The 20,082-nt window shown below is 47.9% G+C and overlaps 1 protein-coding gene across 2 annotated transcripts in view; it reads left to right on the forward strand.

Moving 5' to 3' along the window:
* LOC147727720 (uncharacterized) overlaps positions 1-7,937 on the forward strand; it is a 155,724-nt gene extending 147,787 nt beyond the window's left edge. For both annotated transcript variants that reach the window (XM_086961715.1, XM_086961714.1), the window contains exon 7: positions 5,523-7,937. In XM_086961715.1, the coding sequence (XP_086817841.1) occupies positions 5,523-6,190 (668 nt within the window). In that variant the 3' untranslated portion in view covers positions 6,191-7,937. The remainder of the gene's footprint in view (positions 1-5,522) is intronic.
* Positions 7,938-20,082: the final 12,145 nt, after the last annotated feature.

Here is a 20,082-nt window from a genome sequence, read left to right on the forward strand (position 1 = left end):
GGTGAGGCCTATGCAGGAGGAAAATCCTGGCCTAAATTTAAGTAATAGCCCGGCCGACAGCACAGAAGACACCAGCGAGGGTCGTAAAGACCCAGAAAGCACAAGAGCAGTGGTCACGGATTGAGGGAACTGCAGGACAGTGAGGGACCTGGCACAAGACTCCGTAATCAGTTCGGCAAACAAAGGCCATGTGGGTGATGCAGGAGGGCTGAATTGAAACTGCCGGGAGACAGACGGCTAGCAACACCAGCCGCCATTGCAGTCAGAGCAGTGCAACCCTGCCAGTAACTCCTGGTGAGTGCGCACAGTGGAGCAAGACCCACCAGAAATAGATCGGCCAAGGCACATACACAGAGCAGGAGAAGGCACCAGACAATAATAAAAACAGGCAGACAGCGTGCAGTCAGACAGGGCTGCCAATAAAAGAAGCAGGGTGCAGCGGCCAGAGAGCAGGGACCCAGGCCACAGCGTGTAACAGCAGGCGAGCAGGAACCCTCGGGAACGATCGTCGCTCTGCTAAGCAGAGGTGTTGTGAGGCGGTGGGAACTACCAGTTTTAAATGCTACTGGTGCATGGTCCTGAAAAAACAGCAAGCAGGCAAGGGGAGAGCAGTGAAGGAGAATCCGCCTACATCCGGAAGTAGCATAAAAGAGGCCATCGCTTTCCTAAGTCCTGAAATGGACCAGATGAGCCAATATACAGGTCCTACCGGGGTCCAGACAGTAGAGGTGTAAGTCCCTCCAGGAGAGCCAGGCGACCCATATCTGAATACCACGCAAAAGGGACCAGGAAATCGCAGTGAGGGACTCAGTCGCGGCCCATATCCGAACACATAAGGCCACGGTCAAAAGAGCAAACCACCGAAGTTACTAGAGACCCCTGGGGACAGAAACTAAGCAGCAAACACGACTCCACAGACGGACCACAGGCCTGGAAGCATACAATAACTGATCGGGCCCCACAAGAGCATCAGTCAACTGATCACAATGCCTGGAAATAAAGGATTAAAAGCAACCCTCCAAACTAAACTGGATACGTTTTCAATGCAGAATCAGTCCGAACCAGATATCCACGGTAATGGGGGAGAAGAAATGGGGCCGGAAAGGGGTGACCCATCACTAAAAGATATTATGGAGGCCTTAATGGGAATATGGACATCCCTAGAAACAAGAATGGACTCTATTATGACTGAGGTAACACTGATGAGGGCAGACATGCACAATATAAGTGAGAAAGGTAAAAACATGGAGGTGGTCACTAAAGAGTTAAGTGGTGAGACAAATCAGATGCATCCTGAAATCAAAGAACTTCAAGTAGCCAGTAAGAAAATGGAGAGATTACTGGATGATGATGAAGGCAGCTGACGTAGAAATAACATTAGGATACTGGGGGTCCCTGAGAAGGCGGAGGGACCAGTGATAGACCTCTTTGTCGAAACACTTATCTGTGACTACCTGAAACCAAAGACCCTATTCACGTTTTTCACAGTAGAAAGAGTGCACCGATTGCAGGAGGTACGCCGAAACCGGGTCCCCCCAGAGCCCTATTGGCGAGACTTCTAAATTTTAGGGATCGAAATACCATCTTGCAAAGTGCCCGCAAGGCTCCGCCGATTAACTTTGAAAGCGCCAAGGTCACCTTCTACCCTGACTTCACGGTCACAGTCCAGAATAAAAGGAGGACCTTTCTTGAGGTCAAGAGGCCGCTACGTGATAAGGGTATTTGATACTCAATGTTATTCCCAGCGAAGCTAAGAGTTTGAGTAGGAGGGAAGGTCCTGTTTTTTTTTAAATGCCAGAATCAGCAGCAGATTGGTCGGAGGGTTAGAGACCAGCGAGAGACCACAATCCAAGAAAAGGAAAAGAGCACCTCTGGAACGCAAAACCTCTGCAGCAAGGTGGACTAAACAATCCCTCATCAAAGGTGATGGTGGGGATTGGCACCCATCGCTGATGGGACAGGCAGACTCAACCCCGCAGCCGGACTGAATTACACCGGAACGATAAGTGGCTCTATGGCACTAACACTGATGAGTAACTGTGGCATGAGTACAAATTGATTGGTGGGGTGGGAACAGGGGGGTTCCAGCCTGGGTCCTCCCCCTAACACTACATGTAGTTAGTTATACATGGGGCGACAGGCACTCTGCATTGTGGGGGACATTGGCAGTTTCAAGCCCAGAGTGCAGGGAAGCAGGGAGGAGGGTAATCTGTCAGCAAGCCACTCCAACACTGATGATGGGAAACAGAATATGATGCATTCAGATGTATGTCCTGACAGAAAAAGGGATAAGAGAAGTTTGTTGTGTTTTATGTTTAGTTTGAATACTGATGACTTGGTACAATGGACTTGGATCAATTTGGATCACACACTTTGCACTAGGCGATGAAAGCAATGGTATGCACGATGTTTGACGGAGCAATATTTGGATAGCAAGAGGCCTGAACAAACTCTGGGGTTAAAGAGAGGCATAGTGTTACAATATATCAAGCGACATTCGCCTCTTGTAGTTTTACTCCAGGAGATGCACTTGTTAGGAAACGCATGTAAGGCATTGACCAGATGGGGTTACCGACTCGCGGCACACTTGTTCGGAACTGGATCTCGGGAGTGGACATAATGGTATGTAAAAGTTTCCAATTGGCAATTGACCGCACCTGGACAGATAACCTAGGTTGATTTGTCGCGATCTCGGGGAGATGGGAGGGCCGTATATTGAACTTAGTGTCAGTGTGAAGGCTCCTTGTGGGAGGAGATTTCAACTCGATTGTATCCAATAGCCTCGATCGCTGGCCCCCTAAAAATGTGGTGCCTTCATGTACACAGATACATAATTTCATGGAAGCAATGGGACTCATCGATACTTGGAGGGCGCGTCACCCTATGGAACAACAATATACATTTTATTCAGGTTCTCACCTCAGCATGTCCAGAATTGACTGATCACACCAGCGGATCAGCTAGAGCAGGTCACTATACCTCCGGGTCGAGCTAGCGCTATATAAAACTCAAGTAAATAAATAAAGTGAGACCTCTAGTGAGGGGAATATCCGATCACTCTCCTATCTGGGCCCTGATAGAAGTGGGGTAGCCACAGATTGGAAGAGTGGCCCCAATAAACCCATGGTATCTTAAGGTTCCCTCAGTAAAAGAAAAGCTAGTGAAAGAAATAGATCTTTATTTCAGTGAAAATAAAGATTCGGTAGAATCTTCGCAGACACTATGGGAAGCCTTTAAAACTGTAATCAGGGGCCATGCTGTCTCCCTGATTGCAGGCACCAAGAAAGAAAAGCAGGTAGTAATGGAAAGTCTTGAAGCAGAAATACTGCAATTGGAAAGTCAATTAACGTTAACCAACCCAGATGAGGTCAGATACACCTTTAAATTGAAGGCAAAAGAATATGTGGCCCAAGCCACAGACACTGCAAAAACACAGGGCAACTCTCAGTAGAATATATGAGGTGGGAGATAAAGGCTGGGAAATTATTAGCATGGTTGGACCGAAGAGAGCTAGCTAATAGAGTGGTGGTGGAACTCAGCGACGATTTTAATAACGAGCACACTGGGCCGCAAGAAATTGCGAACATATTTGGTAACTGCTACGACCAAATTTGAAGTGCCCAAATGACCTATATGGAAGAGGACGCAGAGGTATTTCTGAAAGTTATTTCCCTACCCGTGCTCTCTGATGAAGATTGAATTTAATTGGAGCAAGAGCCGATCGCTCCAGAGGTAGAAAAAGCAATACAAGACTTGAGCTCGGGCAAGGCAATAGGCCCAAATGGCTTGCCTATTGAACTTTATAAACTAGCCCCCAACAGACTCACACCCTATCTTACAACTATGTTTCAGGAGAGCAGAGTGGTGGGAACTCTCCCGTTGAATCAGAGAATAGCAACCATAGTAGTGATTCACAAAAACGGTAAACCTAAAGACAAAAGCTCCTCTTACTGACCGATATTACTGCTCAATGTGGATGCAAAAATCCTACCTAAAATACTGGCTAGCCACATGCTACCATTTATTACCAAATTTGTTCACCTGGACCAGTCCGGCTTTATGCCAGCCAGAAGCACTACTCTTAATTTGAGACAACTAGATAGCTAGAGTGAATACAATACACGAAGACGCAGTGGTGGTATACTTGGATGCCGCCATGGCGTTTGAAACGATTGAATGGTCCTATATGTTCGCAGGTTTGAAGGAGTTGGGATTTAGCCCAAGTTTCCTCAGCTGGATACACCTACTATATAAAAACCCATTGGCTCAAGTAGTGGTCAATAACCAAAGATCCCCAATGTTCGCACTACGGAGAGGAATCAGACAGGGCTGCCCTCTTTCGCCACTGCTGTTCGCCCTTTATGTGGAACCATTAGCAATGTGGATAAGGAAAGATCCTGTTAGAGGACTGAAATGGGCTGAGGAATGGGAGGATCTTGTATCATTGTATGCTGATGATATACTTTTATATCTGGTGTCACCCAGCGCCTCCCTAAATAAAGTGATGAATATCTTTATGGCTTTTGGGAAGTGCTCTGGCTATAGCATAAATTGGTCCAAGTCGATCATATTTGTCCTGTGCGGCAAACCACCTACACTGCCGCGGGGTATCAATATCAGTGAAGCCAAATTAGATTATAGGTACCTGGGGATCCATGTTTCGAGGGATCTCCCCCTCTTCTACGAACAAAATCTTCTGCCCCCCTTACAAAGACTTAAGATCTGATGTTAAACACTGGGAATCTCTTCCGCTGTCTCTATTGGGGCGTGCAGCATTGTTCAAAATAATGGCACTGCCGCGTTTCTCAGCAATCGTGAAGATGGGCTACAGAAGGGAACCGAGATGTACGAGAAATTGTGTTCAGAAGGGCACCTTTATCCATACACTCTGGGAATGTACATATATACAGGTGTATTGGTCCGAGATTACGAAATGTATGGCAGAAGTGATGGGCTGTGAGATTGACTATAATATAAAGCTGTGCCTTCTGAATCTATGGGGCCCCACTGACCTTAACACCAAAGAAAGAACATGGGTGACACTTAGTATGGCAATTGCAAAACATAGCATCGCAAGATTGTGTGGAAAGCCGGGTCCACCAGCCCTCACAGAATGGAAAAATGACCTGGACTGGTGTATGTTGACAGAGAGAACGGTGTACGAATCAAAAGTGTGCCCCAACAAGTGGTCGCAGATCTGAGAGAAGTCTAATAATTGCAGGGGAGAAATTTGCGGGCCCCAGAGGCAGAAATATGGGGATATCCCATTGTAGACCAGCGAGTCAACTTGATAACATGTATTATCTGAAGATGTTGTCAAGCTCCGTGTTTTTTTTTAGAAAAGTCAGCAATGTGTACACTCTTGATTGCTACTGTTTGTATGATGTATAAGATGTGTGAACCTGTCATCAATACAAAGAAATATATATAAAAAAAGAAAATAATAATTAGTCAGATAACTTGCTTAGTCTTTATTTAATTGAAAAGAAAGTGTTCACTTGACTCGTTTCTTTGTCCAATAGGTGATGGAACCTTGAAAAACAAAGATAAAGTAGAGGATACTAGAAGATTATTGGATAAAACTGCTGCTGGAAGGACAAACATGGATATTCCTTTTAATTATGAGAAGGGAACACACTCAAGAACCTCACTATGGTCCGAATTTAGCCAAGAATCAAGAATAGATGAAGCTACCCATTGTGAAAGTGGTGTCAGTGATCTAGCACAAATCCGTGCAAATCCCGGAAACAAAAAGGTGCATGCATCAGAGACCTTTAATCCCTGGGACAGTACTTTATGTCATGCAAACCTTATAGCATGTCAACCAAACCTACAAAAAAAGCTTATTCTATACTCCTGTACAGAATGCAAGAAAACATTCAGTAAGAAGGAATATCTGACTAGACATAAACGGAAACATATGGGAGTGAGACCATACCAATGTACTGAATGCGGGAAAAGCTTCCGGAAGAAGGACAATCTTTTTGTACACAAGAGAACACACACGGGAGAGAGACCTTATCGGTGTACTATGTGTGACAGAAGCTTTAGTCAGAAAGGCGTCCTCAATCGACACCAGATAACACACATGGTTGATCGACCTTATCACTGTCCTATCTGCGAGAAGAGCTTCTGTCAAAAGGGTGGCCTAATTAGACACCAGGTAACACACAAAACAATGATGCTTTGATTTCAATGGCTATCCTGAAAACAGTTAATAAAATGGTTGTTGGTAGGAAATCAAACATATTTCTAAAGGAATAAGACAAAACTGTGGCTATAACAGTAGAAATATCCATTTCTAAGGGCCAGTGAGCCTGCCCGAGAAATATTATTATGGCATAGCATGAGAAAAAAAAGTCGTACATGCACATTGAGCTCATTGAAGCCCATCTTGGTGCCGCATAGATTTCAGAGAAATACTTCCAAGACTACCATGTCTGTCCATGAAAGTAATGCCATCAAATCTCCTCAAAGGAACAATTTTTGGGATAATGTCGGAAATAAAATCAACACTTACCTTTTTTCCCTGATCTTAAGGTAGGTGGAATACTGCTGTGCTCATTTATGCAATATAACAACATTGGAAAGTTACCCAACAGCTAGAGCATCCTAATCAATGTACTCAGATTAAAATAAAGTATGAGGCACAATGAAACTTTAATGAATACAAATATTTAATTCTAGGCATGTTGGCCTATGTTCCTAGGATTAAGCACACAATTCAGGTACTTCACTCAATTTGTATACATATGTATCCTCTCTTCCTGTGAAGGATAGGACAACATGTTTTATTTGCTATTTTGGGATGATCTGAAATGGCACCATTGGTCAGATTTTAATTAAATTTAACTCCACTCGCCCCCATTCCCACTGACTACAATGTAGTGATTTCCATATACACGCAGGGGAGGACATCTACCAGGATGCATGGTTAGACAAAAGGATTCCCGTCAGTTTTCTTTCTTTATTTTTAAGTTCATTGGTCAGAACCGTTTTGTGTTGTGTGCTAATAGGGCCTTCTTGTATCTGGCAATATGAAAATACATTGAACACGTTCCATTTTTATTTTGACTATAAAATGTAACCCCTTCTACACTGTAAAGTAATCTTCCTGTGTCAGTATCTGCTTTCAGCAAAGATTTATTTTAAAGTGACAATTTCCACAGTAGCCTTTATGTACAGCATTTTCTTTCATTGTTCCACCTTTTGTGACTTTACTAGGACTGGGATTTGTATTGAACATTCTAATAACTACAACATATTCTCCAAGGAAAAAAGTAATTTTGATAATAAATTACGAAAGAAGAGAAAAATCATCTGATGCGGATATTTTGTATAAACATAAGTAAGAAATTATTGCCTACTCATAGAGGAAAATTAGTTTGGCAAATTCACATCACGGAGTATGGAGCATGCTTATGTTAGTCGACATAAATGCGAATCAATGATGCTTTAAACGTTTATAGTTATACAATAAGTACTTACACAGTTATATAGATGAGGATGTTAATTCGTTTCATCGAAAATCCCACACATTTACAATGTCTCACTGAACAATAAAAGGTTCTTAATATTAATGAGTGACTGTGTACGCAGTACATCTATCCCAGAAAAATAAATGCCTTTTCTGATTTTTACTGTGCCCTCTTTACTCGCTTCAGGATGTGATCAGGTCTGTGTTTTGTAGGAAGCAGCAATGAAGTGCTAGTTTTTACCATGACATGTTTCTGCCAGGTGTTCTGTAAAATTAACGGTAACCTATTTTTGCCGGATCACGGGTGGTGATGGTCTCGCTGTGAAAAAAATATGTTTGGTAAAATGGTTTCAGAAACGATTTAATGTACTGCTTGTTCTTATACCTTTGTCTATCTACTAAACCTTACAGTATGTCATGTAGACAACAGTGACGATCAATAAAATATTTGAATACCCTATTAATTACAAATTATTTAATGCTCCGATGTTTTTGTTATTCATTTGTACATCGAATGTAATACATAATTCAGCAGAAGGAAGTATCATACTACGAAGAAGTCGACATGCAGTTTTGTTGTGATTCAGAGTGGTCAGGTCGCAAAGCACAGTTTATCCCTTCTTACGTGCATAACTTCAACTTGTTAGCAATTAAAGTATATTAATTTAAGCATACTAACTGCACAGTTTACATGTATAAATATATGGTCTTCATTACAAATACAGATTTACATAAATATGAGTAGGGTTAGAGCATGTTAACAACGTTAATTCTTTTTCTTGTGTGTCATTTGTTCTTTTAAAAATAATGGTTTCAAACACGCATCCCACCTCTTCCCACACAAATCCTCCAAATATTTGATAGATTGCTGCACGGCTTGACTGTTTTTGCACCACTTACACCAGATTCATTATGTAAGTTAGGTTCTCTACCAAACGCGTCTGCTGTATTTGCAGAAACGGGTGTATATCATGTATGCTGCTTGTGCTATGCAGCCGAGGCACACAAATGCATGCATATCGCAAACACATGTCAATAGGTGTCATACTCTAATCTGGCATTATGAATTGGGCATATTTTACACATGCTTAACTTCTGCCTTTTTCCAGGAGCTTATATAAATTACAGGTGCATATATAAAATACACATGCAGTAAGCTTTGTGCATCAGGCCCTTAAATATTTGTAAAGCTTGCATGTTTCCATTGTGGTTGGAGCAGCAAATAAACATTTACGCAACTTTAGGCCACACCCTTCCATAAACATGTGTTTACAACCTGGAAACGCTTCCAATCCTTCTAATGCTGTCATGAGGATAAATGTATGTTGCAGCCCACGCTCTTGGAGCCGGGGCGATAGCGGAGGCTCTGCTGTGACCCTGTTTCAAGGTCTGTGGGGCAGGTGCTGGGCTGTGACTGACTCAGCAAGTTAGCTGGCCCTATGCTTCATCTGTGGATGGTGGAGAGGTGGGCCCTGGAGTTCAGACTGTCGGGAGCCAATCTTGCCGCCTTCTGCAGATGGTGGCCACCGGAGTGGGGCGGGAGGAGCAGCAGCGCTGTATCAGCTTAACAGTAACCACCAATAGAGACTTTAAATAATGAGAGAAGACCTGAGGGAGGGTTCCCGAGTGTTAATGAGGCATTTGGTTGCTACTGCGTGCAGGGCAGGTGCTTTTTCCTCAACTATACTGTAAGTGGGTTTGGGTTGGGAGACTCGTCCCCAAGGACCCCTTAGAGTAAGCTGGCCTTGGGTGGTATCAAAGTTACAGTGAGTCTGTATGTTGATGTGATGCCGGCGACGACATCACTGAGATGACACCCCTTGTCTCGCCCTGTCCTCTTTGCCTAATTTGAGGCTGAGGACCTATGGCTACAGCTCTCCCCGCCTGCCAATTGTGCTAGAGGATGCAGCCCCTGAGATGAATGTTGGGGTGTCCACTTGTTAAACTGTGTACAGACCAGTGGGCGAACTGAACTTCTAGCCCAGAGCCACTTGACTAGACTAATCATAGTCCACTAGAATTGTGCCACCCTTTTTTGGGGGGCCCAGTGGGAGTAAACCACTAGCCTGGGACAACCATGATTCCTGGACTCATTGAAGTTCACCCAAGTCTTAAACTCTTCGCACCTTAGTGTGAAGCTGGAAACACTTGCAGCTGCTGAAAATTCGGTGTTTGCCCCTTTGACCCTCCCTCCTTCTTTCTGTTCTCTGTGTGAGCTAGCATAGTTTGGTGGTGCTTTTTACTGGGAGACATCAGTGGGCATCAGTCACCTTTGTCAAGAAGCAGGTAACCACCATCCAAAGCAGACAAAGATGGATACATTTGATACTGTTAGAGGCCCCAGAGACCGTACCACCGTGAGGGGGTGGATGCCAGTGTTGTAACAATGGACAATATTCTCTAGGCTGTAGAGGGTAGAATTGACAAGGTGCCTCCGTATGTCTCCTTGATTTGGCAGCACCAGCATAATGCTGGACCATGTCATGGAAGCAATTTCAGAAGTCTCCCTACAGACTCTGAAGGATCCTGTGACAGAAATTAAGAAAACTCCCAAACACTTAGCAGAGAGTGAGGAAGATGCGGAGGGTAGGGCACATAGAACAAATATCAGGATGGTGGGAGTGGTGGAGGGTAGCAATGGTGCTAACTTTGTGCATTTCCTCGCAAATTGGTTAATGGCCAGGATTCCCGAGGGAGACCGCTCAGGAGGCTTTGTGATAGAAAGAGAGGTAGAGATGGAGTAAAATAGGATCTTGGTATACCCAGACTAAACTAGGTAGGTGCAGGAACAGAGACGATCCTTCAGTGCTGTGAAGTAGAAGTTGATAGAGCAGCAACTGGTCTATGCTCTGATGTTTACTGCATAACTAAGAGTCAATTTTCATAGCAAAGCACATTTCTTCCAGGATCTAGATGCAGAGTGCGACTGGGTGGGGGTAGAGGGGCTACCACCCGGACTATGTGGCTCTCTGTGAATTTCCTCACCCCCAAACATGAGAAGAGCACAACGTGAGAGGAGGCGATGGCAACACAGGCAGAATCAGATTGCCAGCCGTTGCTGTAGAGGTGGTGGTGACTAGTTCAGGCGCAGGAGCTCGAGGCTGAACTGGGGAGAGGCACCTGAGTCTACTAACCTGCTTCAAAAATGCAGAGCTTGTCCGGGAGAGAAGCGATCGCGCAAGTGCAGTGAGTACTGTCAAATGGATGCAGAATATTGGGTGGGAAAACATATTCTGATAAGTGTGAATCTTATTTTGCTGATTGTATACAGATGGAAGGGAGCTCGAGAGGGTATGATGTTTTGCTATCCACATGTTCATTCCTCTCCTGTTATTGGAGGGATAGTTGATACAAGACATTTAGGTAGGGGCAATAGATGTTTCAGGATCAGAAGTTTGGGAAAGTGGGAATCTGGGAATGATAATGTTTTGTTTGAATTAGTGTTGATCAAACGAAACTGCATGCCGTAGCCGAACTACTTGTTATTAATACAGTCTTGCACTTACAAATGACATGCCCAAATGAATACTGCATGCTCATGTGTAATGTTACCAACCTGAACAATAGAATAAAAAGAGGATTGATACTTCAGTACATTAAGTGTTCTTCAGAACTAGTTCTCCTACATGAGACGCCTCTTATAGGTGCTAACTGTGGCTTCATTGGCAGACAAGGTTAAGCTTGGGTCTTTTACTCTGGATTTATGCATGGCTCTGGGCAATGGCCATACTACCACACACACATCTGCAAATGTAATGTAAATGTAAATGTATTTATATAGCGCAAATCGCCCACATCGCAGGCATCTATGCGCTTGCTTAGGGAACCCGTCCTGGTATTCCCCTGTGAGATACCCCAGCAGGGTATCCACAAGGTATCCACATCCTTTCCATTTCAGGTAAGAAAGGAACATGTACATAAATTAGGACACTATGTACTGCTCACAGGCTCCAAAGAAGGGCAAATATAGACTCTCCTGAGTGTATTTGTGCCGCCTGCTATTTCCCGGGATATGCAACGGTCCCTTACAGACTTACTTCTGTCAGCACCCAAAGATAGGGTATTCATTGGAGGGACTTTATGCACACTAGCATTGATGCTGATGGATCAGCAGCTGCCAGCCTGCAGAAATGTATAGCTATCTGTAAGTGGGCTGCAACACTAGGCCTCTTAGGCATATAGCATCTGTGGCACCTGCAAAAGAAGGCCTACACAACATCACTCCTTTCTCGCCTCAATTACTTTTTTCTACCAGCGACTGAACTAGATGGCGTGACTGGTATCCAAATACGGCTTCAAGCCTTTCTGATCACTCCACGTTGGAGATGAGACTAATCCGGATATGGGGGGGCTTTAGAGGTATTTGGCACCTAAGCATGTGGGGCCAGATTTATCAAGGAATTGCATTGCCCTTGCGTCATGCAAGGCAACATAAGCCCTTAACATAGATTTACTGAGCAGCGCAGTGCCACCATTCGTGGCTCTGGGTGACATAGAAAATCTGGAGTAACACAGAAAGGTGTGTCTTCCTGCTCAAAAATAATCTTAGCAGTAATGCAGGAACCCTTGCACCACGGATCAATGGTGCCTGTGTTGGCACTTGGCAGCCACAAGTGTACCAGTGCAGTGAGAAAGCAGGAATACGCCATATATTAGTAATTATGGTGCTGGACTGCATCAGCACGCAGTTTAACCAAATGCCTGATTGTATCAGCCACCTGAGAAAAGAGAAAAAGACCATCACACATTTGCTTACAATCAGTTGCTACATCTTAAGGTTCCAATTAATCAGAATGTTTCCTAAACCGCTCAACAACCTCTGCGGCAAATACCTCGGTAAAATATATTTGCTCCCTTTCCTACCAGTTTTTTTATCTCATCTAAAAGCTCAGAAGCTGTGGCGGTACTATGAAGGGCCTTACGAGCAGCAGATCTAAGCTCAGACGAACGCTCAGTGGACAACATAGAACAAGTTTCCCGTGCTTTCTCCTGTTCTTTAGAAGAATCCTCATCTGACTCACGAGGGGCAGAGGGAAGAATATACGGAGGTGGAGAACGATCTAACAACAAGAAATCATCTTGAGGTTTATTAAGGATAGGATAAAGGGGTTGCCTAACATATTGGCCAGTTACCTGTAAATGACGCTCCCTATCCTCTCTCTCTTTCAGTTCTTTTATGTCCTTATTTTTCAACTTTAATGCTTTTACATAAATGTTCTTTCACTGTTCTTTTTCAATCAAGGCTTGCTCACGCTTCATTCCTTCACGCACTTCTTTCTCCCACATTCGTACACAGTCAAACATATCTTGCCTAGTCTTCCGCTTAAACATACATTGTTCTACATACTGAATCTTTCGCAAATCAAATGACCCAGGCATAGGCCAACGCAACTCAGGATCCTTACTAGTATATTTATTCCATAACGTGCTGTACATTATAGAAGAAATACCTTATTTAATATACATATATCCCTATTAGGTGTCCCCTCATCAAGTCAAACTGGTACCACTACAAAAGCAACACATCCTTCGAAGTGTGCTAGAAACAGGCATGCCAAAAATAGTGCAGAATATGCAGTATTATAACCAAAGTAGCACTTAAGGTACCTTTAGTACGATGTGCCGTTTAAATAGAGAAAATTCTCCTGGTTACCTGCCTATATAAATTGCAATTTATATATACATCACATACAAATCCAAAGTTGGCCAACACAAATCCCAAAATTCAAAAGCCACAGTAAGTGTTACTAAACTACCTTTCCAATCCCAGGCATCAAAACCAACAGTAAGCGCCTCAGAACGACTCTTACCAATCACTTGGCGTCCAGGTTCCAACTGCCAAGTTCTCAAAATCGACCAAATGGTCACTGCACGGCGAATCAACAGAAGAGATCTCAGTCGAGGACTGGCACCACCTGGATGGTCAGATCAGAAGGAAAGGAAAAACGCCGTAGTCGCCAAGACTCTGGTCTCCTCGGGAAGCGATCGCATCCAAAGCGAGATTCCAATCCTTTGTTTCGACCACTCCTTCGGGCATCCGAGTCGCCGATGAGCCCCGCGTTGGCATCAATTTGTAGTAGTGGGCCTCAGCAAGGCCTACCAGTGCTAGGGGTTCGTCCTTCTCTGCACAGAGTCTTCAGACCAATAGGATAGAAGTTGACACGGAATCTGGAATAGAAAATACAAGATTTATTAAACCTCATGAGGTGGAACTACATTCACACAGCACCCTTCGGTAATTTATGAAGTAGCACCCTGAATGGAAGGAGCTTGATCCTTTTATACCCACACAGGGGCTCAAAAGAAGGCGGTACAAGTACAAGAAGAAGGTTTTAGGTACATATAAGGTCATACAGAAAATGCACGGTCAACAAGTGAGAGGAGCTAACAGTTGCTAATTCTGGTGAACACATCCTGACAGTTACAGACTAACAGCAGCTGCATGGACAGCTGCAAGCTCAACTGAGCATGTGTGAAGCAGAAGAAACTAAATATAACCTGTCTCTAGGCAGATTCCAAGAGCAGACAACAGCAAGGTAGGACAGAGCACATGGTAGCACATGACAAACAAGATGGCTGCCAGAAATACAGAATGGATTCCACAATACGGATAAGTTAACCTCTAAATACAGGATGGTTTCCGCTAATGCTAACCCAATCGCTGCCAAAATACAAGACGGAAGCCGAGCTTCACTTCCACCAGTGTCAAGTGGGGTTATTCCAAGTCTGCCCTCTTAGGTACAGAACAGTGAGCTAAGTGATGACATGGGCCCACCCGACTGCAAGAGAGCCATGCCACTCGCACCAGATATGCACTAAAGGGAAATTCCGCACCTTCGAGGAGGCTGAAGGACCATGTAATGCCGTAGATGAGTAGGAGTACACACATGGTTGAAACTGTGGTCAGTATTGTTTTTACCTGCGTTCTATTCTGTGATCTTGTCATTGTCAGGGAGTTACTGAGGAAGACTCGCTGAAGCAAATCACCACAAGACACACCCCACATCAGTGTCTGTGTCGTCATTGTATAGGCCTCAGCAGACATGGTGCCTCATACACCCGAGGACCTTGCATCATCATCGACCAAGACACTATAGGGTCGAATTTTCTCAGCGTTTCCTTTCTATGACATGCTGCCTGCCACAGAACGTGATGATTTGTTATGCTAAATTATGTAATTTAGGAAACCGAGCTCATAACATAACCCATGAGAGGTTTTCAATCAACGCAACTTACAAGGCAATGCTTTGACAGTTCGCTGTGCAGTATATTTTCTACTATTGTAAAGCACGAGCGATATGATATTTTCCGCTGCAATTGTCCTGGAGTCTGACAGCTGGATCACTATGAGGAGGAGGAGAATTACAGTGAAAGAGACACAGGGATGGCAGGTAAGAAGTGGGAGAAGTACATTGGGGTAGAGATAGTGGCATATGACAGTTGCCAGAGGGAAATGCGTACATAGCAAAAAGGGAAAGGTGAGAAGGAAGTGTAGATAATGTGAAAAGAGATCTGGAGAAAGAACCAGAAGGAAGATGTAGGCAACTGGGGGGAGGGGGGGGGGGGCAGAGAGACGGAAGTTCTTTCAAGTGACTGGTGCAAATAATGCTCCTTGTTTTCCTTTGCTTTATGGTATTTGTAGAATTCATTTTTCAGTTATAAACAAAAAACTACAAGTTTTGGATTGTGATGGAAAAACCGGAATAGATGAACTGCTTACACCTGACATGTAGCCATTTGAAATCATTAAAGACCTAAAACAAAGCATGCTGCATCATGCCGAGTTGCTCTCAGTGGGCCTGGGTGAACTTTGGGAATGGCTGAGAGAAGGGTAATTAATTTCATAGTCTAGTCTAAAGGGAACAATTGACTGATTCTTCCACTATTGTGAGGTTTTGTTCTGGAATCAATTGTCTGATGCCCTAAATCTGCATCATAAGTCAGAGTTGTTCGTTGTCAGCAATGGCTGTAATGTGGCTGTACAGATTGGGATGATTATCAAGGTGAAGCCGAGTGATCTGGCACTCTGGAAAATGAATCCGCAACCATCCAGGGCAAAAAGGTTAGCCATGGGGGGCGTGGCCAAGATGGCGGGGTGAGCGGACGCTTCCTCCCGTAGCTCCTCCGGCCCGGCTCAGCTCGAGCACCGATTCCTGCGCTTCTCTCCCCCCGCGGACGCACTGCGGGCGAGAGAACTGTGCCGGAGTTCTTGGGGCACGTTTTGATACCACTTTGACTTCTGTTGCCCCGGGGGAAGTCCCTGAAAAGTCTGTTCAACGATCGACCCGAGGAGAGAAGCCTGGGTCGCCCCGAGGAGAAGGGCCTGGAGGCGGAGCGTACTGCGGCGCTGTCCGCGCGCCTCGGCGGAGTCGAGTGCTGAAAGCTGGAGATCCCGGGGGACGGACTGGACGGACTCCGCGGAGTGAGGAAGCTTCCCGGCCGGCGCCCTGGTGGCCGGAACCATCGCTAGACGACAGACCCCTGCCCCGCGACGACGATCTACCCCCCTGCCATGGGGGTTGGAGTGTGTCGCCTTGCGGACCCCGAGCCTGGAGGAGTGGAACGGTGAAGCCTGAACGGGGCCCGGACCGGGCGTTTTGGCCGCTGTTACTGGGACACACTGGGTCCGCACTTCCCCGACCCGTTGCCATTTGAGGGTCACCCATAGACTAGCTGGCCCGGGCTGGCATCCTGGGTTCCGCCCTCCCGCCATCTTGTCTTTGCGGAACTGATGCTGGTGACCCTCGCCCGCACCCTGGTTGTACGTGCGCCTCGGTTTCTCCTGGAGCCTCTACATCTGCTGCCCTCCCTGGGAGCACACGGCTGAAAGCCCCCGACTTGGACATTGCTGACCGCCCTGCCTGGCCCGGTGGTCGTCTCGCCCTGACCCGGACCGCCATTTTGTCGCCTGTGACGCACTACCCTTGTCCTCGCCGGGGACTTCACACCTGGTACCCACGAGCGGCTAGAGGCGTCTGCAACGGCCGGCTCTAAGCTTCGACCACCGCGGAGACCAGGATGGCCGGAAGACGAGGCGCCGCACGGGGAGATCGCACTTTGCCGGACATGCTCGGCAGGGCCCAGCAGCTGCGCGACAGGGCGCAACCATCCCCGGGGTCCTCCCGGGCCTCAACAGACGCCGCCGGAGGCGAACCACCTGTCACGAGGTCCTTCATGGAGGACTTGTTCAGCTCCCTCAAGGAGGAATTTCAGACTCTCAAGACCGAGGTGGCGGGTGAGGTCCGTGAGGTGCGAAGAGAAATCGAAGGCCTGGGCGAGCGAGTCGACTCTGTGGAAACGGCGGCCCAGCGCCGCGACGAGGAGATAGTTCATCTCCAGCAGGATGTCCTCCGCCTACGGGAGCAGTGTGTCGAGCTCCAGGCCCACTCGGAGGACCTTGAGAACAGGTCCAGGCGGAATAATATCCGGGTGCGGGGAGTTCCGTCCGCGGATGAGGGCACGGACCTAGTGGCCTACTTGCAGGACCTGTTCCGCGACATTTTGGGGGAAGGAGCGGACTTCCCGATCCGCATAGACAGAGCACACAGGGTGGGCCGACAGCGCCAATCTTCGGCACCCCCGCCTGATATTCTGGCGTTCTTGCCGGATTTCCCCCTAAAGGAGCGCATCATGTCAGAGGCCAGCAGGAAACAGCCGCTGTCCTTTCGAGAACGACCCGTGGCGCTCTATCAGGACCTGTCCGCCATCACGCTGCAGAAACGCAGGTCTTTCCGCATCGCCACGGACTTCCTGCGAGAGCATGAAACGGCCTACTCCTGGGGTCACCCCTTCCGTCTTATTTTTCGATGGAATGGGGTGTTGCATCAGCTGCGCTCCTTACAAGATGTCTGTGGGGTGCTGGGACTCACAGCTACGGAGGAAGAAGGAGCCACACCCGCATGGCGGCGCCCCGAGCGGCGGGGCCGACGGAGATCGAGGAGGCGCCAATCGTCGGCGACGGCGAGTCGCCCTGACTCCCCTACCATCAGGGCGGATATGGCGGAAGCCCTGAGGACTGCGGCGAGGAACTTGCCCGATTCCAATGGCGTGGCCCAGACGGCCTAACTTTACTCCGGGGGGAGAACTCTTAGCTTCTTCGATGCTGGGTTGGGGCTGGGGGTTGGGGGGAAGTGGTTGGAGGAGTGTGGCTGGACGTCCACTTGACTGTTTTCTGCAGACTCGCCCATTTGGGCTAGACTGAGACTATGGGGTGTTTTTTCTTGTTTTTGGTTTTGGCTGGTTGCCATGGGTTGGTTTTGGGGGGGTTTCACAGTTGGTTTGGTGTTGGGGGGGTCCCGTCCGATGCTGTCCGAACATGTGCGGAGCCGATTCTGGCCTTCCCTGCACCCCTGCCCCGCGCGCCCCTCCCACTGATCCCGAGCTTGCTGCACGGCGCTTTGCTTCCCTGGGAATGATGCTGCCCCTGAAAGTAGTGACCCTTAATGTTAAGGGTCTGAACAACCCTGTGAAGCGTAGGGCGATCCTTTCCCTGCTAGAAGGGTCGCAGGCGGATATCTGCCTCCTGCAGGAAACCCATTTACTTTCTAAAGATTGCCATAGGCTGCGCTCTGCCAAGTTCCCCACGCAACTCTTTTCCTCGGCTGCGACTAAGACTGCAGGGGTAGCCATTCTTCTAGCCAGCACCTTCCGAGGTGAGGTGCTGTATAAACATGCCGAGCAGAAGGGGAGGCTCCTAGTGTATCGCATGCGTCTAGGGGGTGTAGCCTTTACGGTTGGTTCCGTATACAGCCCAAATGACCACCAGGATCGCTTCCTGGAATCAGTGTTGGTAGACGTTACTGCCTCGCCCGACCGCCACGTCATTTTGGGGGGAGACCTGAACATGGTCTTCGACTCCACCTTGGATAGGTCGGCCCAGCGCTTTCCGCAGACGGGGGAGCTTTCTAGAGCGGTACAGGACCGGATCGCAGAGATGGATCTACATGACCTCTGGCGCATAATGCACCCCGCCGATAGGGACTACTCATACTTCTCCCACGCACACCGCACTTACTCGCGGTTGGATTATCTCTTGGTGAGTGGACCGCTCCGTTCAGCCGCCTCGGCGGCGGACATCGGGGTTTTGTCCCTGTCCGATCATGCGGCGGTTTCCGGAGTTTTTGCTTGGCCGGTGGCCCCCCCCTCTAGAGGGATGTGGCGGCTTCGGGACACTCCTCTCCATAAAAAGTCGGTGGTGAAGCGAGTGGAGGAGGTCATTCAGGAGTACCTGACTCACAATAGCAACCCCGATACGTCCCTGGCAACGCAATGGGCAGCTTTGAAAGCGGTCATCAGAGGGGAGTTTATCTCCATCTCCTCGGCGGAGAACAAGGAGCGTCAACGCAAGAGGGAGGAATTAACGGCGCAGGTCAGGGAACTTGAGCAGGTTCACCGCCGGACAGGTGCGCCTCGTGTTTGGAGGCAACTGAAGGCGGCGCGGAAACTTCTCTCTGCGTTAGACCTGGACCGGGCGGAGTACGCGGCGTTGCGCCTGAAACATGCCTTTTACACCGGCGGGGATAGATGCGGCAAGCTCCTGGCCCACCGGCTCAGGGCTGCGCAGCAACGCAACGTCGTAAAGGAGCTAGTGGGAGCAGATGGAGTCCCGGTTTCCGGTGACGCGGAGGTGGCGGACTCCTTCCGTGCCTTTTACGAGGCGCTGTACGCGGCAGAGCCCTCCCCACCGGGAGAGGCTGAGGCCTATCTGGAATCAGTAACCCTCCCGGCCTTGGACCCCGCCCAGGCGGCCCATCTGGAGAGGGATATACACGTGGAGGAAGTCATCTCCGCTATTGCACGGCTGAAACACTGCAAAGCCCCGGGCCCGGATGGCTATACGGCCTTGTTCTACAAGACCTTCTGTCCCACTGTCGCGCCCCTCCTGGCTCGCTTATTCAACTCCTTTTCCGAACCGGGAGCTATCCCGCCGGACCTTCTCTCGGCGACCGTGTCGGTTATCCCGAAACCGGGAAAGGACCGGACTCTGTGCGGCTCGTATCGGCCTATCTCGCTTCTGAATGTGGACCTCAAGCTGTACACGGGGATCTTGGCGGCCAGACTGGGTCTACATCTACCAGGTTTGGTGGAGGCGGATCAGGCCGGCTTTGTACCCGGTAGGCAGACGGTCGACAACACCAAGAGGGTGACACACGTGCTAGAAAAGGCCTCACGCGTCCCCGGGGAGCGGATGCTGCTATCGGTAGACGCGGAAAAGGCCTTTGATAGGGTTCATTGGCCATACCTCGAGCTGGTTCTTGGGAAACTGGGGATCGGCGAGAGGTTCCGCACTATGATCTTTAATTGCTATAAGAGGCCTTCAGCATCGGTGCGTGTCAACGGCCATAGCTCTGGCAGCTTTGCCATTGAGCGCGGCACGAGACAGGGTTGCCCTCTTTCGCCGCTCCTGTTTGCCCTCTATATGGAGCCGTTTGCCCAGAGGATCCGGGATAACCAGGACGCCATCGGAGTGAAGATGGGGCAATACACGCATACTGTTAGCTTGTATGCGGACGATGTCTTGCTGACCCTGGATGACCCTAGGCGGTCGCTCCCTGCCTGCGTCCGGGAGCTGCATGCCTTCGCCCGCGTGGCAGGCTTCAAGATGA

Source organism: Lissotriton vulgaris, chromosome 3_1 (assembly GCF_964263255.1).
Source record: "Lissotriton vulgaris chromosome 3_1, aLisVul1.2, whole genome shotgun sequence".
NCBI lineage: Eukaryota > Metazoa > Chordata > Amphibia > Caudata > Salamandridae > Lissotriton > Lissotriton vulgaris.